General features: G+C 40.6%; 2 protein-coding genes across 4 annotated transcripts in view; both read left to right on the top strand.

Annotated features, from left to right (window-relative positions):
* The first annotated feature begins 92 nt into the window (after nt 1-92).
* Nucleotides 93-9,988, top strand: sept3 (septin 3). Its single transcript, XM_034129223.1, has 10 exons — nt 93-262; nt 1,400-1,798; nt 1,968-2,096; nt 5,092-5,173; nt 5,385-5,522; nt 6,279-6,396; nt 7,142-7,237; nt 7,453-7,549; nt 7,658-7,709; nt 8,250-9,988. The coding sequence occupies exons 2-10, from the start codon at nt 1,402-1,404 to the stop codon at nt 8,377-8,379; spliced, it is 1,239 nt and encodes a 412-aa protein (XP_033985114.1). The 5' UTR covers nt 93-262; nt 1,400-1,401; the 3' UTR covers nt 8,380-9,988.
* A 9,991-nt stretch (nt 9,989-19,979) lies between these two features.
* atf7ip (activating transcription factor 7 interacting protein) overlaps nt 19,980-27,929 on the top strand; it is a 31,602-nt gene continuing 23,652 nt past the window's right edge. The window contains exon 1 of one of the 3 annotated variants that reach the window (XM_034130134.1): nt 19,980-20,508. The gene's annotated coding sequence lies outside the window, so the exon portion shown is untranslated. Of the gene's footprint in view, nt 20,519-27,929 lie in introns of all 3 variants that reach the window. The other 2 variants (XM_034130131.1, XM_034130133.1) reach the window with 2 other exon arrangements.

Below are 27,929 nucleotides of genomic sequence, written 5' to 3'. Positions count from 1 at the left end.
AAAATAGCCTGCATCACTGACAGAAGTCCCTTTGAAGTAAAGTGACACTGCGCATGCGCGCTGCATCTCCCCACACCCTCTCCTCTTGTCGCCTGGGTAACGGTAAAGGGGGGCTCGGCTCGGAGAGAGGTACTATAATCACATGACCGCTGCTCATCTCTCTGTGTTTGGATATAACACCATCATCTCCTCTTGGACCCACAGCGAGAATCCCTCAGCAGTCAACTAAAAGCAGATTTACGGTGAAAGTGAACGGGAGTCGGTGAGTGTGACCGCCCTTTGGTACCGTTAGTGTGCAGCGGCTAGCAGCTAACGCGGAGCTGCCGTTAGCTGTTATCATCCAGCATGACTGCAGACAATGGAGGTCGACACTGTGATGGAGCTAACCTCGTGTGTTGTATTAAACCAGAAACAATATGGTCAGCATTATGCAGCCACAGTGTGGGTGGACATTACCCGCGAATTGCGTGGCGACGTATGACGACAGTAACGGTTTTTAGAGGGCCAAATAACGTGTCGTAGATTTCATTTCAGAAGCAGCTTTTGTATGTTTCACCCTAAAACAAGTGTGATTTGCTTGCAGTATGTAACACACCATTAATGCTGAAATAATTATGTTGTCTCATTATCTGTGACTGTGTATGGAGGCAGAGAGGGGGCAGAGCTACATGAATCAAAGTGACAGCCCCTGCCTCAGTGTCAGTGACCTGTATCATCTGTACTGTGTGTCTTCCATTGTGGATGCACTGACTTTAAGCATGGCAGCAGGCAGATCCATGTGTGCAGCCTGCAGCACTGAGGTGATCTTCATGCCTGTTACTGTTACCATCTGCCTGCACCGCTTGCTTCTTGTAAAGCAGGGAGGATGCTTAATGTGCTTTGCCGGGGGCCAGGGGCCAGTTAATAAACAAACATACATAATGGTTATTAGATCAAATTCCTTCAGGTATCCATAACTCATGTTTATTTGAAATGATTTATCCTACAATTAGCCTAATGACTACATTAACCTGACACACTGGTGCATCATAGACCTAAATGACAGATACATAATACAGTTGACATATTTAAAAGATGTAACTGCATTTGAACTGCATTACACTCAAATCAGCTCATATGTACAGTATACCAATGTATCGTTCTAGCTCTCCAGCGTGCAGAGAAAATACCTCTCTTATGAAGTTAGGGGTTAGCTAGATGTGTTGCTAGATGGACATGGAAACATAATTTTTCTGCCATTTGGTTGAACGCACCCTTTAAGACTACAACCCATTTCTTTAATGTAGAACAAGTCAAAGGAGGGAGCGGCTTCAGATCGCCCTCTGACCTACTTCCTATTGCAGCAGTGTTATCATTGGCTACAATTTAATATATATCCTCAATTTCTTTTATTCTCTAGACATGTCAGACGTAGTTCCTCCAGAAGTGAGACCCAAACCAGCTGTCCCCGCCAAGCCCCCAAATGTGGGAGCTCCTTCCCCCTCCAGCCCCTTCCCACCCCAGGGCCCGGGTATCGGAGGAGGCGGCAGCGTTTCAGGGCTTCCTCCAAGCGCCATTCCTGTCCCCATTGTGAATCACGGCCATAGTGTGGGTCATAATATTGGTCATGGTGTGGGCCACGTTGCGGGCCATGTCGGAGGTCACACTGCCGCACACAACGGAGGCCACGGTCACGGAGGGTCCCACAGCTCGGGCGGGGGATCCACTCTGCTGGGATACATTGGTATTGACACCATCATTGAGCAGATGAGGAAGAAAACCATGAAGACAGGCTTTGACTTTAACATCATGGTTGTTGGTAAGTCACAGAATGAATAGAAAGCTCAAATGTTATGAATCTTTTTTACACATTGTCCCATTCTAGGAGAAAAGCAAGTAACCTACATTCCTCCATTATATTTAGACATTTTCTGCCTTTCTTCTTCCATGATTTAACCTCCTCTTTGGCCTTTCCCCTATTATCTCAGGTCACAGCGGTCTTGGAAAGTCAACTCTGGTGAACACCCTGTTTAAGTCCCAGGTGAGCAGGAGGAGCGCAGGGTGGGCTCGTGATGAGAAGATCCCCAAAACTGTAGAGATCAAAGCAGTGTCTCATGGTGAGTACAGGAGAGAGCTTTTGTTCTTTCTTTAGAGCCAGACATTTATAGAAGCTTTTAATTTGATAGAGATCTTTGACCGAGTTTTTCGTCCCCACATAACCTACTTACAGTCACCCTGACAGCTGCCAAGTCAGCCTGCCATTTATTTTAGATGAGTTTGGATGTGAAGGCCAACTTCTGTGCCTTCTGCAGGTACTTTATAGCTTTGATGATTTGATTACGGTAGTGGTCACAGCAAGTGCTTCCTTCAAAGGTACTGAAAATGAAGTTTCCTTTGGACACATTGCTACAATATGTCCCACTGTGTGAGAGCGTAGAGGTCAGACAGAGTTTGGTCTTGTCTAAAGCAAGGCAAGAAGTATGGTGTGAAACACACACCTACGCTGCCTCTGAATCTGCTCATCACGATGGCAAACAGCTCTGCTCCAAGTGCAAGAGGTTTAACACTCTATGTGTCGGAGTGTGGACTGAACTGACACCACGGTTTAATGGGCTAATTTTCAGAGGATTGGCTTAATAATACAAAAAAGGCTTTGCTGTCTAAGGGTTTGAATTGGGAGAAGAAAGCTTATTGAACACTTTGTATTGTTCAACATGTCCTCCATGGGGGATGAAAGGCAGCAATATTAAGCCGTATGCAAAGGAAAAGGCACTTAAACGGCATTTATTTAGGTCATAAACATCAATTTATTTGTTCTCACATATCAAAAATGGTCAGAGAAATTCAGAAAAATGTAATAAATGATCAGCCTGATGTGGTGAACAAATCACTGACAGATGACAAAACGTTGTTTAAGGATCAGCTGAATAGATTTCAGTAATAATCTGGGATGGGAAATTCTACTATTTCTTAGTTTTTCTTATGCTGTGTTTATGTTTCAGTTCAAACAGGCTGGATTTGCAGAATTGTATTGTGCCCGCGGTATGAAACAGGGCTTTGAAAGGTGATTAGTAAGAAAGGAAACCAAATCTAAAAGATTAAGGCAGGAAGTTACATGACAAATGTTTTTGAGTCATCAGCAAGTACAGACTGTTCCTCACACGTATGGATTTCTACTGGATCGCTGACAGCTTTTACTCCACACATATTCATCAATTATATAAGTGTAATGTCTGGGACTTTGAGGAAGTGTTTTCTGTGACACAGTGCTTGTGGACAGACATGTTGATTTTAATCCTAGATATTATTCTAACACATATACTGTGTACTTGTAGTTGGTAAAAAAAATCCAATCTGCTCAAATATGAGAGATTATAGTAAGACATTATATACTTAATGGTTCCTTAAAGGTACAGATCACCTCATTAGAAGTTTTCATCCATAACCATGGGAACAACACTTTCAGATCAGACACTGTCTGGTGTAGACAGTGTCTGATCTGAAAGTGTTGTTCCCATGGTAATAATGAATGACCCCTGCTGACACAAAGAGGTAAACATGAATTTGTGGTTTGCTTACAATGTATCACAGCCAGGAAACAGACGTGTTTCACTCAATACTGAGTTTCTGTCATACAATATTCATGATGTGATATTCTTCCACAATACACAAGCTCTCCTAAAATAAACCAGACTGAGCAACATAAATCAGCCATGATTTATGATTTCAAACAGATATCATAATTACCTATAATACAGTGCAGATTATTGCTATGTAAAGCCACAGTGTATAGTATTAAAACAAATCTGACTTTAGCGCCCCTCCCCCAGTGTTAGTATCAAATCCTTGGCTGTTGCTGACAGCTCTGCATGCTCTTTATGAAATCGGTCGGGGACTCTTCAGTATGAGCAGTCTGCCGTACTGAGCTCATTATGGCATCTAGGACAGGAGAAGCAGGGAGGGTTCCTTCAAAAATGTATTCGGATTCAATCAATGATTACCTGTCAAAACATGTAGTCAGCCACATAGTAAACTTATCACGATATCAAAGTAATATAACTTTATCACTGTCCTTTCGTCAACCTAATACCTTAATACAGTATATGCAAAACGAAGAGAAAAGTTCTGAAATATCTCATTAATAATATCATTATTTTGTCTGTAAGGCAGAAAACAACATCTCAGTGCCGAGATAGTTCTGCCTTCCAGCTGTGACAGTTCTGTCCTCTTTCAAGGACTCAAGTCATTTGGCACATTAGTGTTGCTGGATATTAACTTTGAGCAGCAGCAGAACACAATACATTTAATTAAATTAACCTACATGCGCTTTACCAGGTTTCTCTTGTATTATGTTTACTGGACCAGAAATGTGAAGCGATTTTCTCAATTCCTAGGAAACTATCTTTTCACGCTTGATGCCTTTTGGCAAAAAGAATAATCTTCAGCAACTGGAAAAACATTCTGCTTTGCAATGACTGGCGCTGTACTGTGATACCGTGCTGTTCCCCTCTTCTGCTTTACATACTAAATAATGTTTAAATTACCGTATACGCCATCAAGTCAGACTTGACAGTGTTTTAATGTCAAGTCAAAGTCAACTAATGTGTGGGAATATGAGATTGGTAGAATATAATTTCTTATTTGAATAGGTGTTTTAAATTAGAATCCTTCTCATAATCCCAATTTACACTATTTGTATCCGAAGTTACCTTTTTGTCTGTATCCTATTACATAAAGCCGTTCCATATATTCTGTCGTGTACCTCCCTAAAGATTTTCCAGCACCAGGGAAGCAGCAGGGATATGTCAAACCGTACAGAGCTCGGGGTTTGGTGCTACAGTTTGACATGATCCTGCACACATCGCCTGCAGTAGACAGTGACCTGACATCATTATGCGCTTGCCAGAGAGAGACGTTGCCAGAGAGACACAGCTGATGTGATAGAAATATCTCGATCAGATCATTGTTTGCTGTTTTCTAGCTTGAATGCTGTTGTCAGTTTTTTCTAAACTACGAATCGGTTCAATATGTTGAAATAATACACACCAGTTGCATTTACTGAATTCCACATACAAAGCATTCATTTCTTTGTGTCTTTGTTTTTTTTTAAAGTCCTTGAGGAGGGTGGTGTGAAGATGAAGCTGACAGTCGTCGACACTCCAGGCTTTGGAGACCAAATCAATAACGACAACTGGTGGGTTTTCTGAACTCCTTCTATATCATTTTAACCTTGTAAATATCATCATTACTGCCTTCATTTTCCTTTTCACCTCACAAAATGCGACAATGCATTTAGTTCCCCCAAAACTATATTAAGAATGTTAATACTCAAGTTAAGCCTTCTTCTCTTTTCTTGCTCAAGTAATCTTGTTCTCTCAAGCTGACCTCTTCTGCCGTGTCCACAGCTGGGAGCCCATTTCCAAATACATCAATGAGCAGTATGAGAAGTTCCTAAAGGAGGAGGTCAACATCACCAGAAAGAAGCGCATCCCTGACACCAGGGTGCACTGCTGTCTGTTCTTCATTACTCCGACTGGACGCTCGTGAGTTCAACTTTCTTAACCAGACAATAAAGTCATCGCTGAATACATTTTAAAGTATCTGATCCAAAAAGTATTTTTAAGGTAATCTAACGGCAAATAAAGCAGCAACAGGATTTTTGGTCAATTAAAGCACTGTAACACTGCATATCAACACTAACCTATCCACACCTTTATATAAGGCTGTAATACATGGTGCAATACCACTCATCATCTAGTCTAATCAACGTTCACACACAGTCACACAACGATAGCCCTGCCTTCAAAAGCACAGCAGAACAAATCACACGGCGCAGAACAATTGGACATGCCAGAAACCTGGAATCGAAGTGTACGACCAGCTCTACCTCTAGCCAAAGCCTCAAATCTAGAGAGCTCATTTATATTACAAACAACACTCTCTCCTCTAAACACCTCACAATTAGCTGCTGACATCTGTGAAATTGCTATTTAATGGGTAAATGGTTCCAGTCTTCTGTGTATTACAGCCAGTGTATCAGATCCTTTTTAACAGGAGTAATTGAGACGGACAGGATGTTTTGTATGCAGGCAAACAAGAACTGGGACACAACCTTTGTTCAATGATAAGCCCACTTTTCAAATGTCAGCTAGGGAAAGGTAGATGTATAAAACATGACAAATATATCCTTTTGCCTTTTGTACTATGTTATCCTGATCCTGTTGTTAATGTCCTTTGGGAAATCACTGCTCCTAAATCTACCTGTTAACTCACTCTCCTTCTCTGTCTTTACGTCCCAGTCTCCGTCCACTCGACCTTGAGTTCATGAAGCGCTTGAGTCACTCGGTCAACATAATTCCTGTGATTGCGAAATCTGACTCAATGACCATTGAGGAGAGACAGGAGTTCAAACAGCGGGTGAGTTGCTATGGAATAAATTGTTTGTATTTATATGTCAAAGTGAATGCCTATAGTATTCAAAAAAATGTAAAAGATATAAAGTCCCTTTCTATGAAACTGTTTCTTCACTTCAGAGACAGGTTTATTTTTCAAAAATGTCATGATCAGTGCTGGGCATCAGGATAAGAAATACTCTAAATAAGTTTTAAATATATATATATATCAATATAATATTATTGGGATAATCGTAAGTATCCTCAAATCCATCCTGACTGTCCAATAATCTGTAGACTGCGTGCTTATCTGTAGACTTGCCCCCAAGTCGTTAAAAAGACACTGCAAGGGTTATAAAAAACTTTAGGTCTAACTTTGAAAAGTGTTGCTCAGATATCCTTGGAGAAAAGAAATTGCATAAAAAATGTGCCATAACAACATTGCATATTCCATTTATTTCCACTTTCCGAATTTTATCCCTTACAATGTTTAAAAAACACAAAAACTGAATTATTTTCGTTTGACTTTGTGCTCAGTGTAATAGGTTTCCTTCACAGTTTGGGATACGTCAATGATTAGTAACCAAGTTGATGTTGATCTTTTGCACCTACTGGAAACCTGGAAAATATAAAAGCAAATTTTTTTAAGGTTAGAGTTAGCGCTATTAGCTGATATTGGATTATTTATAACAACCCTATATAGAGTGATTGAAGATTTGAAGACAGGCTCACAGGAAGATGTTTAACAGATGTGTGTTTCCTGGCTGTAGGTAAGGAAGGAGCTGGAGATGGCTGGGATTGAGTTTTACCCACAAAAAGAGTTTGATGAGGACATGGAGGACAAGAGTGACAATGATAAGATCAGAGTAAGTGCTTCAGTTCTTTCTGTCACACTCACACACAATTATCCAAGAAGTTAACTTTCCCACTCAGTTGACCAACTCACTCTCATTCTCTCACACACTGCGCCATTTAACTGAAGGTCGGGGCACTGGGGCGTGATGTGTATTTGTTTTGACTCATAAACTTTGTGCAGATCTCTTCCATACACTGAACCGTGTTGAAATGTCTCTGTCCATAGGAGGCGATGCCCTTTGCTGTAGTGGGCAGCGACAAAGAATATCCAGTGAATAACAAACGAGTTCTGGGGAGGAAGACAGCGTGGGGCATAGTAGAAGGTGGGTGATATGACCTTTCTTAATAGGCAACATTTACTATCATAATATTTAGAAATGTTATTAATGGTGTCATATGACCTTTAATTCTATCTGTGTTTTTTGTTGCAGTTGAAAACCCCAATCATTGTGAGTTTGCTCAACTGAGGGATTTCCTGATCAGGTAAATCAGTCTTTTATATGTATTATTGAAATCCCGACACAATGCAAGAAACTGGACTTAGGGAGAAATTAGAGACAATAGGAGATATAATGTTATGGTCCATAATAAAGTATCTTAAAGACATGGTTTTGACTAAGGCTCAAATAATTATTCGGTATATAAAGCTTAAGGTAAAGTCTTCAAAAATATCAACATCTAAGAGGTTGTGACTAGGACTTGTTTGGGTATATAAATTATTACAATTATAAATCGATTACCAAAAATAGTTGCTGACTTTGTTTCTGACGATCGACTTATCGATTGATCAACAAATAATTTCAGCTGTGAGACATAATGTTGCAAAAATAAGCATATTTACTTGTATATATTCTGCATGATTATTCTTTGCTGCTAATGGTATACTTGTACATGTAATATTGGCAAATCTCTTTGGTTCAGATTGCTTCATGGGTCCAGTCATGCTTTTGCAGTGGGCATAATGTTAAGATCACTAGACGAAGAGTAACAGTTTACTCTGTGTTCCTGTACCTCTCTTCTCAGGTCTCACCTCCAGGATTTGAAGGAGGTCACTCACAACATTCACTATGAAACCTATCGTGCCAAGAGACTGAACGCGAACGGAGGTCTCCACCCCATTTCCTCCAATGACACCCAGGAAAGCAACCTGTAGTCAGTCAGCGTGAGACAGATGGGATGAACCTACATACAAATATTGTTATCATCGTCACTGTGGCATTGCTGCATGCTTGAAAAATTGGTGTCGTTCATTCATGTAATCTCTTCCGATTCCTAACTCCACCCATCGTCTTCTACACTTTCTCCCCAACAAACACATATCAAACACCTCTGATTTCATTACAAAGTCATTCCTATGAACATTTGGATGAAAGGGGGGGCAGTCCAAAAACAGATAACTTAGTGCCATTATAAAATTAACAATTATTGACTGCCAATGCCTTGTAATTTGTTATCATACGGGTTGTATAAGATTAGAAAGTGCCACATTATTTTATGAATGAGAGGCACATTTTTAAGTTTTAGTAGTGTGAAGCAACCAATGTCTGATTTAGACAAATTAAATGATTTTCTCAAAATATTTAAACAATATATAAAGTATAGAACAGAGCAGTAGTTTACATGGATTTGGGAAGACTTGCCCTTTTTTAACAGTTAATTGGACAACGTGCATCTCATTTTAATACCAATCTAAAAGTCTCTGAAACCACACACCTTTGCTCATGTTTTTAGTTGTTTGTCTCTGTAGATTGAATGCATTTTGCTCTTCCCCATTCCCACTGGCCATTCATTAAAATGATATTGGCCCAAAATAAAAATGAAAGAGTTATAAGTATACCTGATGTTTGGTAAACAGAAAACATTTGAAATATTATTAAATATTATTATTATTATTATTATTATTATTATGTGTTGCAAAGATTTTTGTAAACATTGCAGAGCTCTGTACTGTGACCAGTATTTGTGTCAATGCCATTTTAAAATCAAATTCATATTGTTCACCACTAGGGGGCATCACTCTTCCATGTAAAATGAGTGACTGCTGAGATTATTATTTTATTTCGTACACAGTCCAGAGTTATTTCCTGATGAAGTTTATAGAGTGTTAATCCTCCACTCTCAGTGAAAACTAATACATCTCTCCAGATCAGGTTTACAAATAATTTAACATTTTCTCCCGAATGGTCTGTGCTCAAAGTGTGGGCGCAATTATTCCAAATGAATTAATTTAACATGTTTACCAAGTTTTCTTCACAAATTCAACATTTATACTGTTCTGTCATGCATTGCCTGCAGTACAGTACAACAATGCCAAAACTACAACAAATTAAATATTTTGATATTTGTCAAACTCTTTTTGTTTTAAGCTTTATTATCATTTTAAATGACCATACACTTTTGTGCGATTTTGATGTGTGACTTCTGCAACAAACTGATAATAGTTGTCTGTGGTTTTAGTGCAGTGGAAGATTTCAAGCAGAAATTTGAAAGTGTTAATGTGTGCATGCTTGTGTCCATATTGCCTCACATATCACTGCAACTTTACATAAACTTATCAAATATTCCTGAGTGTGTGATGAGGTCTTAACTACTGGTAACTAAACTAATAAACCGCTATCCGTAATTTATTTAATAACCTCTTTTTTCAAAGTTGCTGTGACACATTGATATTGATAAAAAAGTTCAGTGTTATATTGAGGTATTTATACATTAATGTCTTATTATTGTAATTTATTCTTTATTTAATAAAAGCACATTCCCATGTTTTTTTTTTTTTAAAGCTGTTTTCATTCATTTCTCAAATATTAATACAGAATTTCTTTAGTACATGTATTTTATATTATTTTTTATACAGAAGTAGTAGTAGCTATAGAATACCTCACTGAAGAGCCACGATATTGGAATACGGTTACATGAACCAGTAGCGGACAGATTGGGTTTTAGTTCATCTAACTCAGGGGTGGGCATTTTACGGCCCGCGGGCCACATCCGGCCCGTTGGCCGGCCTTGGCCGGCCCGTGTGAGGTTGATCATAAATTACAACAAAATGAAAAAAAACAGCAACCTTTTCAAAATAAAAGCAACACAGCTGTATTGCTTGCATGGCGTAAATACTTTTCTAACTGTGTTGCTTTTATTTTGAAAAGGAAGCTGCTGTTTTTTTTATTTATTTACGTAAACGCTTATGCCGTAACAGCTACGAGTGATGCTGGCCGGCTAGTCCTCGAAATGTCCGCTAAGGGAAAAAAAAGAAAGATCGATACTGAATGCCGCATTTTCAACAAGACATGGACCGCTAAGTATTTATTTACAGAAGTGAAAGGTAAAGCTGTGTGTTTAGTTTGTGGTGCGCAGGTCGCTGTGTTCAAGGAGTACAATTTGAGTCGCCACTATGCTACCAAACACGCAGATAAATACAAGAACCTGTCTGAGGAAGAGCGGGCAAAGGGGTCGGATGCTTTGCTAGCTAAGCTGCAAAGCCAACAACACATTTTCACAAAACATTCCACATCCAGAGATGCAGCTGTCAAGACGAGTTATGTCTTAAAAGTTAACCGTTTTCGGACGAAGAGTTCATTAAGGAGTGTTTGTTGGACACTAATATGCCCGGAGAAAAAGGAGGCATTTGAGAAAGTGCCGCTCTCCCGACGCACTGTTACGAGGAGAATTGAGGACATCGCGGGAAATCTGGAGCTTCAGCTGCAGAACAGAGCGGGTCAACTTTGACTTTTTTTCCTTGGCTTTGGATGAGAGCTGCGATGTACGTGACACTGCCCAGCTACTCATCTTCCTACGTGGGATAACTACAGACTTCAAAATCACGGAGGAGCTGGCAGCCATGCAGTCAATGAAAGGTACAACAACAGGGAGTGATTTGTTCACGGAGGTAAATGCATGTGTGGAAAAGTTGGGACTGAAATGGGACAAGCTGACAGGCGTGACAACGGATGGTTGTCCAAATCTGACAGGGAAAAATGTTGGACTATTGAAGAGAATGCAGGATAAAGTGACAGAAATTAACCCTGAGCAGAAATAGGTATTTTTGCATTGTATTATACATCAGGAAGTGTTGTGTAAGTCAGTGTTAAAAATTAACCATGTTGTTGATGTTGTAACTAAAATAGTTAACTTCATCAGGGCAAGAGCATTGAATCACAGACAGTTTGTTGCACTTTTGGAGGAAAGTGAGACTGAACATCGTGACATACCCTACCATGCAGCTGTCAGGTGGCTCAGCCTGGGCAAAGTGCTGAAAAGAGTATGGGACCTGAGAGAAGAGATTCAAGACTTCTGTGTGAAGAAAGGAAACGACATCCCACAGCTTTCAGATGCAGACTGGATGGCAGACCTTGGTTTTGCTGTAGATGTGACTGCACTAATGAGTGAACTAAATGTCAAACTGCAAGGCAAGGGCCTTTTTGTGCATGACATGTACAGTGCAGTGAAGGCTTTCATGAGAAAGCTGCAGCTTCTCTCAAGCCAAATGGAGGACAACATTCTCACGCACTTGCCAACACTGAAGGAAGCCACACCATCAGCTGATCACCTCCAGAGGTACTCATCCATGTTAGAAGCACTGCATGGTGAGTTTTCAAGGCGATTTAAAGACTTCAAAACAGTTGAGAATGAAATGAACATGATCTTTTCCCCATTTACATGCCATGTGGATGATGCACCCAGTGATGTTCAGCTTGAACTCATTGACCTGCAGTCTGACACACTTCTGTCAGAGCACTTTAGGTCAGTCTCACTGCCTGAGTTTTACTCTTCCCTGAAAGAGGAGAACTTTCCACACATCAGGAGACGTGCTCAGAAGATGATGGTCCTCTTTGGATCTACCTACATATGTGAACAGACATTCTCAGTGATGAAGTTCAACAAATCCAGATACAGATCCTCTATCACTGATGATCACCTCTCAGCTGTCCTTCGCATATCCACCTCAGACATTGAACCAGATTTCCGTGCACTTGTTCAAGCCCAAGACAGACTGGATTTTTCTCACTGAACAAGTAAAATGAACTGAAAAACAAAAATCAAAAGCACTGTAAAACACCTTTTCAGTATTGGTATATTGAGCAGAATTAAGTTCAACTTATTTTTGATTCGGCCCCCCAACACAGCTCGAGTTTCTGAAGTGGCCCCTTGTAAAAAATAATTGCCCACCCCTGATCTAACTTCATTTTGAATTAATTGAAATAATTATACTGCAGTGATCTCACTGATCAACATTGCAGCCTGTGTAAACTCAGATTTCCTATTTTTAAGCTTGTTCTTCTCCAGGTGCACCTCGTTGAAACATTGCAGCACATCTTGGTAGAAGAACTTGATGTAAAAGGAAACAGGAAACACATACAGCCGTAACACACCCAACCTTAAAAAATGAATAAATAGAAAACACCATATTGACGAATCGGGTATGAGCACAGCCAACTACAAATGTACTACAATTAAATTCATGACATTAACAGATGTAAGCCATCCATCTTCTGACTGCCGACAGTCTTGATAAATTCCATTCTGGTTTAATGTCAAATTACAGGTGGGTGTCGTCACAGGTCGCTAAGCTCTGGTGATGATCCACCAGCTACACTTTGGCTTTTCAGAAACCTATGGGTCCCATTAGGAAGATACGTCCATGTCTTATGGGTGTGCCTCAGGGTTCTATTTTGGGTCCGTTACATTTGTCTAAGAAACCTGCGCATTTTTGGGCAGATTATTATGGCGCATTTCCACTACACGGTCGGCCTCGGCCACACTCGGTACGGCTCGGTACGGCTTGGCCGCGTTGGGCCTTAACAGGGCCGACTCACTTCATGCTGCGCTTCCATTACAGTTTAGGAACTGGGTAGTAACGCAGTGTAGGCGGAGCCGTGACGTCATCTTCAATGAGAAATCCAGAAACACAACACAGCCGTTAGCTGTGAGCACTCAGAGCTCACAGCTCCTTATATATGTTCAGAAACTCGACAAAAGTTAAACAAGTACACACCACAGACTGCCTGTGTCATGGTGAATACAGTCGCTGCTTAATTTATGTCTGTATAGGCCGTTGTTGTGAGTGTGGACGGTCGGGGCATATACTGCGTTAGCTTAGCCAATCTCCATCTAGAAAAACACGAATTTTAAAAGGTTTTTCGCCTGCCGTCTGTCTGCAGACTTGACAAAGCATTAATTCATGGTTTTTACTAACCGGTATCAGTATGTTGTTACTTCGGCATCATTTTGAAACGTGTATTACAATTAAATCACGGTCAAATATGTCCATCTTGTTGTAGTTCTAGCCCTCTTGCCAGCGCTCCTCTCTCTAGTTTAGCATACTCAGCCCGACTCAGCCCTGTTTGTTGGCCCCGATAGAACCACAATTTTCTAGGGCCAGAAAAGAGGGGAAAAAGTGGCCCCGCGCCGTGCCGCGCCGGAACGAGGCCTAGTGGAAGCACAACCAAAAAAGGGGACGGCACGACACGGCACGCTTAAAGCGAGCTACGCGCTGCAATGGAAATGCGCCATTAGACACTTTATTAATTACCTTTCAAGGGGTCATTATCAGGCCTTGACCTTACACTCACTGTCACTCAGTTATCTGCTATGTGCTCATTAAATAGCCATAGTATATCAGATTCACAAGCATTTTTTCTGAATCAGCCATTTTCTTTTTATGATGAACTGTTTGGATGTACTGATTATGACCTCGAGACTTGTATAGACAAAATGTTGTTAAATTGTTATATATTTGTCTCAATAAACGTTTAAAAAAAACAGCTTTTTCTAAATTATCCACTCATACATAGAAATCGAAATGTTGCACACTGTAGATTAAAGATGTAAACATCTTTTGTAAATGGGAGATAACGGAAAATATGTTTTTGCAAAGGTTTTGTAAAACATTCAGCAAATTTTTATCTACACAAAAAACATTCATCATGAGAGGAAGACACCTATTGTTTATACTACTCCTGTTTTCTCATTAAGTAAATCTTAGCAAAAAAAAACTATTAATATTGATAGGCAGTGTTAAACCTTACCTGGTTACTTACTAAACAGTAATTACACTTACTGGTCAGAAGGTGGCACAACTACACACCAGGACGTGGTAAGTAACACCTATCATTTTTTTGTCACCACTCCTTCAAGCTCCTTTTTATTCAGTTGTCTGCTTTGTTTACTCCATGGGTGTCCAAACTACGGCCCGGGGGCCAAATGCGGCCCGCAGGCCATTTTTAATTGGCCCTAAGCTAATTCAAAAAGTACAATGCCATTCATTAAAGTTTACAAAATGTTCTAACAAATTTAAGTTGATAAAAAAAAAGCCTAATAACTTATTTCCGTAACCAGCTCGAAATATACCCTTCATATTTCCTCTTATTATGAGCAATCCGAGGCTTCTGATTTAAGGAATGAGCTGCAAACCAAATAAATTAAACCCTCTGGAGAGCTGTGATGTAGGCTGTTTTTTCTTAAAGCATATTCAAGTATAAAGCATAATTTGCCTACATTTGATTGATTTTGCTAACTTAGAACTCAATTTATGAGGCAGTATACCTCTCCTCTAGTAAGTGGCCCAGCCCTTCGTATGTTTTTCTATATGTGGGCCTCGGAGAAAAAAGTTTGGAGACCCCTGGTTTACTCTATAGCAGGGGTGCCCACACTTGTTCAGCTTGGGAGCTACTTTTAAATTGACCAAGCCCAAAAGATCTACCTACCTGCCCAATCTGTGTTGCGAGCGTGCGGGGCGGGGGGGGGGGGGTAAACTGTGGCGCGCTTACACTAATTGCGCCGCATAAGCGCATAATAGTACGCCGCATTTGCGCTTCAGATGAGGAGGTGAGGCCCCCTCATAACTGCATGAACCCGTATGGCACAATACAGACTGGCTTACCTGTACGTCAATCAAGTGGCAAATGCCATAGTAAGGATGGATGATAGGTAGGGATGGGTATCGTTAAGGTTTTAACGGTACTACTACTTTTATCGATACCGCATATCGGTCCGATCTTTTAACGGTACTCTTATCGGTTCTTTTGGAGAAAAAAATAAGGTAAACTAACATTGCTTTTTACTTAAATTAAATACATAATATTTCACATCAAAAGAAACAACAATGTTTTAACAAATCATAAATAATCTGATGACAGAATTGTAAACACAATAGCTGAAACTTTAACAAAATAAATAACTCAGTTACCTCTAATCATTAACCCATGTTTGTATAATTGAGTTAACTCTCTGTGTTGCTGCTAGCATACATAATACCTGACGTGGAAAAGTTACTCGTGGATGGGGCTACAGAGCTACTAGAAAGACAGTCGAAAACGGTGCATTTCTCCGTCTGAATGTGGTGCACTTTTGCTAAATGTTTAGACAAATTGCTCGTGTTACCGCCCTTACATGATAAACTCTTTTGGTAACGAGCATTGTCCACATCGAGACAGGTAAAGTTTAACCAAACCTCGGAGCGCGTTCTCTCCGCCATCTCCTCCGTGTGTGTGTGTTGCTGCATACCAGCTGCGTGTGTGTAAACTGCCCCGCAAGAGATCTCTCGTCTGGATTGGAAAGATCAAAAATACAAAAAATAATCATAGACGCATTTTGCAGTCTTTTTGCATATTTGAAACGGAGTTGGCGACACTAAAACCGCAATATAATGTTTGTGTAGCAATAATACATATGACATATATTTTTTACATGTCTTCAGTACCGATAAAAAGACCGATAACGTCTGAGCTTAACGGTACCGTCTTTAATAATTCAGCCCCGGGGCCCGTTTAATACCGGGGCACGGTACCCATCCCTAATAATAGGCTAACTTTAAAAAAATTAAAATTAAAAAAATATCTTTTTTTCTTTTTCAATTCCATGCGATCTACCCACACACTACCTTTGCGATCGACCGGTCGATCGCCGTATTGGGCACCCCTGCTCTATAGTAATAAATCTCCCCGTCATTTCAGATCTGGCATCTCCCTCCTGCCCTGCAGTATAGAGAGGCGAAGTCCCTCCCCTTCCGGTGGGACTCATGGGACCTTATTTCGGAAAAAGTTTGTATTGAAGTCAATGGAGAGAGAAAGATTATCTTTCGATCCCGTTTGAATTGTGCCACGAATTACACATATGATGTTTGTCAATCTTAAATAATAATTTCCATGTAAAAAAAGTCACAGTTTGTCATAAAACTGTTGAAATATAAGACTATGAAAAATACGCAACTAGAAAGACTACAAATCCCAGAATCCCGGTCCCGCATGCTGGCTCTTACGGAACCGACTAACTCCCCTTTTGTGTATGTAGAGCTGTCAACATGCCCATACTTGTAGTGATTTTCACCTCTTTTAATACTTTTCGCCTCATTCTGAAAGAAAGAAGTGAAATGTGCCAACGTGACGGCTGTCTTGGTGTGTGGTGCGAGACGGGAGATGTAGTTCATTGAGCGGTTTCACACAAAAAAAAGTGTTACTTCACAGTTTTACGACACATTTTTATTTTTTTGACTTGTAAAATTATCTTTTAAATTGACAAACATCATATGTGTAATTCGTGGCACAATTCAAACGGGATCGAAAGATAATCTTTCTCTCTCCATTGACTTCAATGCATAACTTTTCCGAAATAAGGTCCTATGGAGCTCAACCGGAAGGGGAGGGACTTCGCCTCTCTATCCAACTCTCCTGCAAGTCAAATCACCTGACCTTCCCACCCACTTAGTCACCGGCTTCCCATTTCCCTAATCAGCCCAGTAGTAGGCCTACATATGCAAGCTTGTCTCCACTTACCTGTTTTACAGCTTTATTATGCTTGCTTACTCCATGGTTTGATCATCTGCGCCCCGCCCCCTCTTGGAAAGGCTTTTGGTCTTACTGTCCACCTGGTTTTGACCTTTGCCCGTTTACAGATTCAAGTAAACATGAATACCGGGATGTCCTAATGCATTCTGTTGCATTTTTCAGTATGAAAGCCTAAATCATGTTTTGTGTGGGCAATCAAATTTGGAAAATCAATCTAACTGGCATTATTTTTATTTTATTGGATAAAAAAAAAAAATACGTTTTTTTCATATATGTTATTTTTCAAATGTTCTCTTGATATAATAGTAGGAATGGTTCCTGTACTAGCTCTTTCTCATTAGACCTACGGGAGATAAACTGTGAATGGCGGAGAGGATGTGGAACTACCAAAAACCTGGCATGCGCTCATGAGCCATGTGCAGCTGTTCACTGAGCAACAGGAAGCATGAGGAGTTCAGTGACCAGGACCCTTGGACTCTGTTCAACACTCAATGTCAAGGGGAGTCAGTTCGTTTTTATGACATGTCAACATAAAAAATATTGGAGGGGACAAACTTCCACATTTCATTTTTGGGTGGGTGACATTACGCACTTGGACAGAATTGATTTGCAGGCATCAATCAAAAAACACTATATTTTAGAAGTGTTTTTGAGTAAAGACTAGTTATATTAATTGTACAGGAGCACTAAACCTCCCTAATGTGGAGAAATCAAAACTACTGTTATACCATGGTATGCTCTTTATTAAAATGGCAAAAAAAGAAATTAAATAAAAGATATAGGCTACGTACATATATGTTAGCAGGCAGAGCTAATGTCACTTTCGTTTGTTGTAATATGACTGTATAATATAAACATATATTTTATTTAGGCAGTCAATGTGGAAGCTGACCCTACTTGAAATGAATCATGCGACATTCAAAGAAGCGTTTCTCTTAAAGGTGGGGTATGTAATTTTGGAGAAACCAGCTGGAGTGCGCTAGAATTTGAAAATACACAACCGGAAAAAATCTGCCACTTCCTTACAGAGCCCCTCCTCCAACACACACGAACGCGCACATGACCAATGAGGGCACGAGATAAGTTTGTGCACAGATGGAAGGCTGACAGGCAGGTAGGCCATCCAGTTACTTTAGCCGGGCCGGCTAAAATGATTGGTCGTGCTTTTTACAGCACTACGGCTTCCAATATATTAAATTAAGCATTTAATATATTCATTGCTATCGGGATGTTAAGAGCATTCCATGGAATATAACAAAAAGTGTTTCTGAAATAAATTACATACCCCACCTTTAATTAGCTGTCACTATAATCCCTTCATTGTCACGGTTCATATTTTTTGTCTAATTTATTTATTTGAAATATTGCGCCCTCAGCTGCCCTGATTTGGAACTTTTTGTTCTTGTTGTTTTTACTGACATTCGAGATCGAGAAAGAAAGAAAGAGAAGCCCTGTCTGTCATTCCTTACTGGTGGCTGCTTTTAGCTGATTCATCTTGTTGGGGTTATACGAAACCTAGCCTAGCAGGGTTTAAGTGCAGTCGACCCTCATTATTCACTTTTGCTTTCTTGACCAACACCAAAAAGATTGCTACTGAAAGCGTAAAAGTGACATTGCTTATTTAAACCGTCGCGACGTCTGTGTTTTAAAAAAAATCATTGTTACCTGCCAAGTATACACACACATGCTGTTAGTTATGGCAGTTTCAGTTGTGATTATAGATCCTTTTATGTAATCTTGCTTTGTGTGCCGCGTAATGGAGCCTGCAATATGCATACAGTGTTTCCTATAAAGAGTTCTGTCATATTGAAAAATGTAAATTCATTTCACTTCACACTACCATGACATTGTGTCAGAGTGTAGCCTAGCTGGATTTGTGCACACGTGTAGAGGACAAAAGAGAGTTGCGCAACCTTAAGGCCCCTTTCTTTCAAACTACACTGGAGAACTTTTTTCTGAAGTGCAAGTGAGAGAACAGCAAAGGGTTAGGCAGAACACAGCTAACATCCCCTACTCCACAACAAGGACTTTGGACAAGGGACATACAACCTGTGAGAGGACTAGCTAAGACACAGACTAAAATAGGAGTAAGGGTATATCAGTGAGGACAGGAACATCTCAACGCTTATGGTTACATCACCACGACTCACCCTCTGTTGGCCTCCTGGGGAACTACAAGTCTGATACACACAAGTGAGTCAACAAAATGGCTGACCATACTGTGAAATGTCAGATGAGGACTAACCATATTGTTAATATAATGGATTGGACTATATAAAAATATACTGTAGGTCATGCCTTCCTGTCTTATTGTAAGAATCAATACAATCATAGAGCAAAGATAAAAGCTTTTTTATTTGAAACCCTGACTAAAAGAAGACGGATGAAGAACTGTACAATCACTAGTTGGTTTACAAATATGCATATAACATTGGGTAGGACTTTTTTCAGAATCAGAATCAAAATCGGTTTTATTGATAAGTAGGTTTACACATAAAAGTCATTTGGTGTAAATGGTGCATACAAAGACACAGAAAGACGAATACGTTATTTTTTGAGAGAAAGGAGCAAAAAATAAATCTATCATAGTGTAGAGTATTTGCATTTGGTCTCTGTTGTCCTTCTGCAGACACCGAACCCCGCCTGTAGATCCCTACATCCGGATTTTAAATACAATTATTATATAGAATAATTGTAACAAATCATATGATTGTCTTATGTTCAATTTCTAACATAACAAAAAAATCACCATTGAAGCTAAACTCACTCAAGGTCACGTGTCAGGAGATATGACACATACAGTACCAACATAAAACTCACCCATACACTTCTATAATATATAAATTACAGTGACACTTTTGTCTGTAGTTTAAGGCAACAGACATGTTTTTTCAGACTTTTGTCTAACAGACTCCTCCTCCATTATTTAATCCCTCCCCCTCTCTTTCTCTCTTTCGCGCAGAAATCACAAACCCCTCCCTCCCATGCTCTGCTCCCTGTTGTCCGACTCCCTTCTTCCCACCAACGGCTCTGTCTGTGAGCCTGTGTGAACGCCACTGCAGTTACTCCAAGCAGAGACTGAAATCACCGCCAAACAACCCCAAACAGTCCCTCACATCCTGGAGCTGTTCATACCTACCTCACCGGCTTCAGCTACCGACTTCAACACTGCCGCAAGTAGAGCGACTGAAAAAAAAAGAAGGAAGCAACGATCACACCGCGACGGTTGGTCAAGTGCCGACCAATGGCGGATTTTTTGTACTCGACAAGAGGCGGAGTCTATTTGTAAACTACAAGGGAGAGACTCGGTTGTTGTGGCACGGATCACTAGTTTTTCCCGGTGTATGCTGAAACCGATGGATTGATAACAACATCCTGGCTGCAAAGGGTTGTTACTTTACACAGCAAGGTCCGGAAGAGTTCAGCTGCAGGAGGAGGAGGAGACCGAGTGCTACTCACTGACCAGAAAATCGCGGGAATATCGGTGACGCGAATAGTCGGTGAGTCATGGTACTGCAACTAGCAAGCTACCCAAGCTACTCCCATTAGTGTTTTATATTTAACACAAAATGGATAATATGGACTTATGAATGTAAACATTAAGTCTTGAATTACTTTAAATAGTTAACTTTTGTTTTTGAATAGCATATTGCACAGCGAGCCAGGTAGTTTGGATTGTAGCATTGGTCAGTTAGCGGCCGCTAATTTATTATTTTCATTGATAATTCATTACATTAATGGCATTTTAATGACTTTTTACGTTTTTATGACAACTTCAACAATTTTATTTTAAAGTTTAAATTTATTGTTAAAACCATCGTTTTTTCTTCTTTTTGTTAAAACCAGCCTAGCGAGTATTGCAATTTCAATTATATTACATTAAGCAAACTATTTTAGTTATGTGTCCTGTTTTGTTATATCAAAAAGATAAACCATATTTTAAACATTGCTGCTCTCACACTACTTCCCGCTAAACAGGTTAACGCACTTGTTTGAAAAATGCTTGTATACAAATGCACACTAACATATGAACACCGTCACCTTTATTGGGTCAAGGATGTGACACCTTCACAACACTCATATTTGCCTGTGTCTGATACAAGTCATCAAAAAACGTTTTAATGTAATTCAGTCACATCTCCAATTTACAATGGTACATTGGACTTACTAAGAACTGTGATCTATCTGTACTAATGTCTTACACCAAGTCCAAGTTAGTCAAGGCACTGTTGCTAAAAATCAGCATCAAGCACATGCAGCATACTGCAGTGAGGACTGTATGAAGGAGCGATAAAGAAGAGATATTTTTGATGTGATTATGCCTGCACTTAGATAATGAATATTTTGTGGGTGTTTGAAAAATAAAAACTTTGCCTTTTTAACTATTCCCTTTTGTAGAGCTTTAACAACACATGTGTGCCCCTTTAAACAAAATCTCCTATCATTTAATGCAAATTATTAGATACTTTCCGCTGATTGAATATCAACACTTAATGGAGGTCTTACTAGCACATCATTGAAAAATTGCCTAAAGTGAAGAAGAAACTGCTGCATTGCCAACAGTGTGCAGTTAAATCCCCCTCTTGGTCTAAAGTGGTACAGTCCAGTAATTTTCCATGCGCCACACTGTCCCACTGTGGGTGTGGCTTAATGTCTGGTAATACAAGACTTTAGCAGTTTTCCTTCTTGCCCTGTTCTATGGGTGATCAAAAGAGAGAAAAAAATATCCACAACTGAATCTTTGCTCCATGACCCTGAAACCATAAGTCAGCCAGAGTTTGGGGAATTTAGCTGTTTTTTTTCTTTTTGTGTGTTTTTTTTAGTCCAAATTGACCTGTTTCAGGTTTGCTACATCTTTTGAGAAAATGGTCGATCCCTGTCTTTAGTTTTACCTCCCCCAGTACACCCAGTGGCAGTGCTCACATGGTGCGCTTTCATTACACAGTGCTTTTTGTGCTGAAGAGGAAGCCACCTCTGAAGGTTCCTCCTACATTTTTCAAAAGCTTTACTGTGGATGTTAGAAGGCTACATTTGTTTACCACTCAACCAACCGATTAGATCTTACTATTCATCGCACAACTACAACAATTTGCAGGGCTAGCTACATTCAAATGTATACTTAATGATAAATATAAGAAAAACACGAGGTTCTGCTTGGCTTTAGTTTTGAATTGCAAACTCCAAATGTCCTTCATGTGGAGAAAAAGAGAAGGTTATGTGCCCTGCAGTGACTCCTTTTTGAGTCCTGGTTTAAATACAGGTTTGGGGCCAAAAGTGTGCCAGTGTTGTGAAGCTGTTGGCTCATGAGCTACCAAAAGTCCACAGAAACCCTGGCCATATGAGTGTTTTACCTCTGAATAATCTACATGTATTTAACGTCAAACAATTCAACTCAATCCAGTGTTTCCCCTACCATTGTCTTGGAGGGGCGCTGCGCCCCGCCAACAGATCCCCGCGCCCCCCCCCCCCTGAAATTCAAGGTGTTTAAAAAAAAAAAAAAATAATAATCTCTTTTTTAATTATAATCAACTAATCTATATCTACTGTCACTTTTCACATTGAGCATGTGCTCGTTTATTAAATAAACTAAACACTTTCATTTTAAGTTATGAGTTTAGTGTTTTTGACCCTAAGAAACACTGATGCATTAATCCATAACAATAATCCACAGCTCCTCTCTCTGCTCCAGAGGATCTAAATCTAAAATATATATCCCAATGCCACCTGCCATTTCACATATAGGCTTAATGCCTACAAGTTTGCATTAGTCATCCCTACAGACGTGTGTGTCTATTTTAGCGGTGACTTATTACAAATGCTATCCTTGTATGTGAGTTTATTTTAAAGGTCCCATGTCATGGCCATTTCTACTGATCATATTTCCATTGTTGAGGTCTACTAGAATAGATTTAAATTGTGCAATTTTTCAAAATCACATTGGTTTCTCATACAGCATCTCTGTATAGTATGTGTATTCACTAGGTATTCACTCTCTGTCCTAAACGGCTTGTTGGAGCTCCTGCCCCCCCCTCCCTGTGAGCCCAGTGTGCTCTGATTGGTCGGGACGTTGCGAGGCTCGTTGCTGCTCGCCGCTGCTGCGAGGAGCGGACAGGTTTCCGGGTCGGCGATACAGCGAGAACAAGCGAAACTCATCCTGAGCACACACAAACACTCACAGCCGAAGTAAAAACAATAAGTGTGGCTTGATATTGAGTAAGAAAAAGGTTTATAACGCTGTGAGAATGGGTCTGCGGAGAGCATTTCTCCGCGATCCCAACTCGTCTATTACCAGCGTTCAGGGAGCTCTATGCAAGTCAATGGGGACTCCCTGTTAGGCCCCGGCTCCACGGGAACCCATACGGCAAAACGCATCGGAGTAACGCAAACGCAACCGCAAAAAACCTTCCGCCCACACGCAATATACACCGGATTGTGTCAAGCTCCACGAGACGGCTCCGTTTACATCCAACCGCTGGAAAAGCTGCAGTACATATGCCGAACCTGTACGTGGCGCTGTAACTTCCTCCACAAAAAGCAGCAACTTCCTCCACAAAAGCAGCGAAGAAGAATGGTTGTCATGGCTGCACTTCTGTTTATTCTCCGCGGTGGGGGCCGAGGGAACCGCGCAGAGTTTTTCGCCGGTCAATGTGTGTTAAAGTTTAAATCTTCATGCTTCCTCATGCAGCAGCTGATCCAGTAAGTAAACCCGACAGTAAAAATAAACATATTTATAACTAGTTTAGGTAGTTTGAGAGGTAATTAAAATAGCTAAGGGTGGTGATCTGACTTGAAGTGTGTGTTTTGCTCCCGCTGCATCACAGCCGGAGGAGCTGCGTGTCTCCGTCCTGTCAGATTAGACTTCACTCGCGTTTATGTCCATATCGAGATAAAGATAAATAATCTGAATTCAGTGTGCAGTGTACTTTTGCGGGGGTGAGCAGCAGAGGTGGGGAGAGGCGGGGCTATTGAGTCGTCATTATCACAACCCACAATAATGGTGCAACCCTGCGATCCGCCATTGTTGTTGTTAACGAAACACATCAGCAATGATGCGGGGTACGCGGAGAGGTGGGGAGAGGCGGGGCTATGAAACGGATGACCGTATAGGCGACCCCACGGCCCCGTTGGACCCCCCAGAGCGCTCCGTTCCCAGATCTATCCACCTTTGGACCCGTTGTCGTTTGCGGGGTCTGTTTCTACGTTTCCGTTACGGCGTCGTCGAGCTTAAAGGGCTATACGCATGAGAAATATGCGGATTCAACCCGTTTTTGTCCCCGTGGAGCCTAGGCCTTATGCCGCGTTTCCACTACACGGCCTCGCTCGGCCCCGCTCGGTATGGCTGGGCCTCGTTAGGACTGGCTCACTTTATGGCGCATTTCCATTACAGTTTAGGAACTGGGGCAGTATCTATAGTAACGCAGTGTAGGCGGAGCCGTGACGTGATCTTCAGAGGACCCCAGAAAAACAACACAGCCGTTAGCTGTTAGCACTCAGAGCTCACAGCTCCTCATATATGTTCAGAAACTAGACAAAAGTTAAACAAGTACAAACCACAGACTGCCTGTGTCATGGTGAATACAGTCGCTGCTTTATTTATGTCTGTATAGGCTGTTGTTGTGAGTGTGGACGGTTGGAGCATATACTGCGTTAGCTTAGCCAATCTCCATTTAGAAAACAAGCATTTTAAAAGGTTTTTCCCCTGCCGTCTGTCTGCAGACTTGACAAAGCATTAATTCATGGTTTTTACTAACCGGTATCAGTATGTTGTTACTTCGGCATCATTTTGAAACGTGTATTACAATTAAATCACGGTCAAATATGTCCATCTTGTTGTAGTTGTTGCCCCCTTGCCAGCGACGCTCTCTCTAGTTTAGCATACTCAGCCCGACTCAGCCTCGTTGTCTCTGGCCCTGGACCCACGATTTTATGAGGCCAGAAAAACTGTGAATTAGGACCCGCCGGCCCGTACTAGGCCAAGTGGAAACGCAACCAAAGACGGGCCGCTGACGTCACAGCCCTCTTAAACCGGGCTGCGGGCTGTAGTGGAAACGCGCCATTAGTTAGCCAAGGGATCCTGGTGTGTGAGATGCTCCGCGGATTGGTCCATTTGGGCCAATCTAGTCATTTGTTGTTGATTTGGGTGTTCACACGTCACAGAACCCAGGAAGCAAACAATGGAAAATGAGAAATCTCCAACGAGGCGTTTTGGGGCAGCATAGACGGGTCTTTTCTGTGATAGAGTTTTACTCGCTACAGGGTGTACTTTAAGAGTTTTTGACTCTGCAGACCGTTTACATGCATAAAAACCTTCATAACACACAAGGGGACGGGTATTCACCGGAAAAGCATGACATGGGCCCTTTAACACACAAGTGCATGTATGCGTTTATACATGTGACAATTCAATGATGTCATCATGTCTTTTAAATAAATGTGTCACAGCAAAACTTTCATAAAAAAATTGTATTCTCATATTCCACTTTAAAATATGTTATTTTTATACGTTCAGCCTAAACAATTGGTGAGAGCTCGTTCAGGAGTCAGGCTTGCACATACATACACCTATGTCTCCCACTCTCGGTTTTGTATTGTGCATTATGTTTCACTGAGTCTGTCTCAGTTTTGGGAGCCCGATGTCTGAATCTTTTAGTGCTATTCAATCTCCTCTGTGCAATATTGCCCTATTTCAATTCAGGATTCAAAGTCTTTATTGTCATAATGCACAGAAGCTACAGTGTAGTTATGGTAATGGCACTTTTAAGTCAAAGCTCCTCCAACAATGCAACATAGTATTTAAAGAATATAAAGCAATAACACAATTTAAATGAATATATCTATATTTATATAGATATAAATGCCGTTGGATTCCCGTAATGGCCATAGCATTGCAATGTGAAAAATGCTCATCTTGTCTAACCAAGAAGAAACATGAACACTCAGTTATCCTTTTTGCCTACCGGGATTTAAATACGCTTTATACACAAAACATTGAGAATGAGCCAATTATAAGTTGTTAAGGGGATTCTTCCCTGTTGGAGTTAGCACATTAGCTGCCTGTCTTTAATTAAATGGGGTGCAGATGTAATTGATGAGAAAAGGTATTATTGGATTCACTGCAAGTCTCCGGTAATTAATTAATATTTCAACAACAAACTAGATACACAAATTATCAGTATTGCAGCCTGAGAAAGATCAGTCAACACCCTTTATATTTTTGTTCCCTGTTCACTATGTTCTGCCATGTGCTAAATGCACAAGCTCTTTTGGCAAATATCCTGTGATGTCTGACTAAAGGATCGTGTGAGTGAGTGTTTGAGAGAAAATATTAAGGCATATTCTCACTAAATGAAAATGGTAAATCCGTTTGTAAAGAGCAGTGTACGAAATGTTGTGTAGCGTCTCTTTATTTCCAGTTACACGTTTCTATCAGATAACGTTTATCCTCCCAGATTTGACCAGGGCCTGATAATAAAGCTACTACCAGGTGGCACTTGCACAGATAAAGATGAGTCAAAGTCTCATAAACTATTTAACTTATACATATTAATACTCGATTAGTCATGAAAAAAGCGAACCCTTGAGTTTCCTTTTTTTTTTTTATCAGGTAGCAAAATAGTCGTAGCATGACATGTAAGGTTGGTGATTGTATCAATAGTTTGCCTTTCACGATTGTCTGAATACTTTGCAAGGCAATTTTTGTTATTTTTCCTTTCAGTTGAATGGTTTGTTTCCTTGCTTCGCCTTCGTTGGTCAGGTCTGATCACCCTTCAGTTGGTAGACAAGCAAATACAATTATTAGACTTGATGTACACTGCAGCAGGTATTCAGTGTTGTAACGGCTAAGTGCATTGGTGTGCGAAAACCTGGTGATGGTTAACTCCAGATGGGTCATAGCAATCTGTACTGGTTCCATGTGGTAGCTCAGGTGCCAGAAGCGGCAGCTTAAAGAGGGAGCTGCAGTCCTCCCGGCAGGGTTCCAAAAGCCCTTGCATGAAGACCTGACCCACATCAGTAGTAAAGAGGATATTGAATAGTGGATTCTCCTGATGTTGGAAAGGAGGAATTACCGGATGTTTTTAATCCCAATGCTTGTCTTGACAAAACCCACCCCTGTGTGGCTTTTAAACACCTGGACTAGCCAAGTTGCCATCCCTTCATGAGGTACCAGTAATTTGTTCAGGACCTTTGCCCTGACCAATGGGGCTATCCTGACCTTCATCACTTAATTAAAAAGAATACGAGGCCGTACACATGCGCTTCAACACGTGTATTTCGGTTTATTCAAGGCATTCATTTTGTTATTCTACAGTATTGTTGTTTTATAGTTATTTGTTAATGTATATAACCCAATTTGTGTTCTTTGAAATTGAAAAGGATATTGTGTTTGTTACTTTCGTTGCAGTTGTATATGTCTTAAGTGTAATTTTGGCTTGGCTTCCTATTTTGTATGGACATGCTTTTATTTTGAAGGAGAGTTAGCGCTGTTGACAGGAAGTTGTTGTTGCTATGGAAACAATGTGACGGACAAAAGGAGCGGTGATTAACGGAGAAAAGTAATATCTACATATAAAGACGGAGAAAGTAAACGATAAAGTTTATGGTTAAGTGTTAGCACCCCCCGAAGAGGCACAAGCTCTTACGTTGATATTGGAGATTTCAATACATTCAATTTGGCAGCCGCAGTGCCCATCCCCCAGTGCCCATCCCCCAGTGCCCATCCCCCCATGTGAATCACACCTGGCACACACAAACACACACACACAGAACAATTTGATACATTTCCCGCTCTTATGTGCCCATCCCCCCACATGGATCACACCTGGCACACGCAATACATGTTCAGTGTCTATTTCATGTATACCAGTAGTCTGATACAATATTTACAGTTTTAAAGGGTGTTAAATGACATTTGTTGATGATT

Source organism: Trematomus bernacchii, unplaced genomic scaffold (genome assembly GCF_902827165.1).
Source record: "Trematomus bernacchii unplaced genomic scaffold, fTreBer1.1, whole genome shotgun sequence".
NCBI classification, from domain to species: domain Eukaryota; kingdom Metazoa; phylum Chordata; class Actinopteri; order Perciformes; family Nototheniidae; genus Trematomus; species Trematomus bernacchii.
Note: the sequence above shows the minus strand (reverse complement) of the source record. Positions and strands in the feature narration are given on the sequence as shown.

Bases quoted from the DNA above. Each gene is read 5' to 3' on its own strand.
- sept3 (XM_034129223.1), top strand. From the start codon at position 1,402: ATGTCAGACGTAGTTCCTCCAGAAGTGAGACCCAAACCAGCTGTCCCC. The intron at 1,799-1,967 runs GTAAGTCACAGA...CTATTATCTCAG, and splicing joins CTTTAACATCATGGTTGTTG to GTCACAGCGGTCTTGGAAAG. The intron at 7,550-7,657 runs GTGGGTGATATG...TTTTTGTTGCAG, and splicing joins AGCGTGGGGCATAGTAGAAG to TTGAAAACCCCAATCATTGT.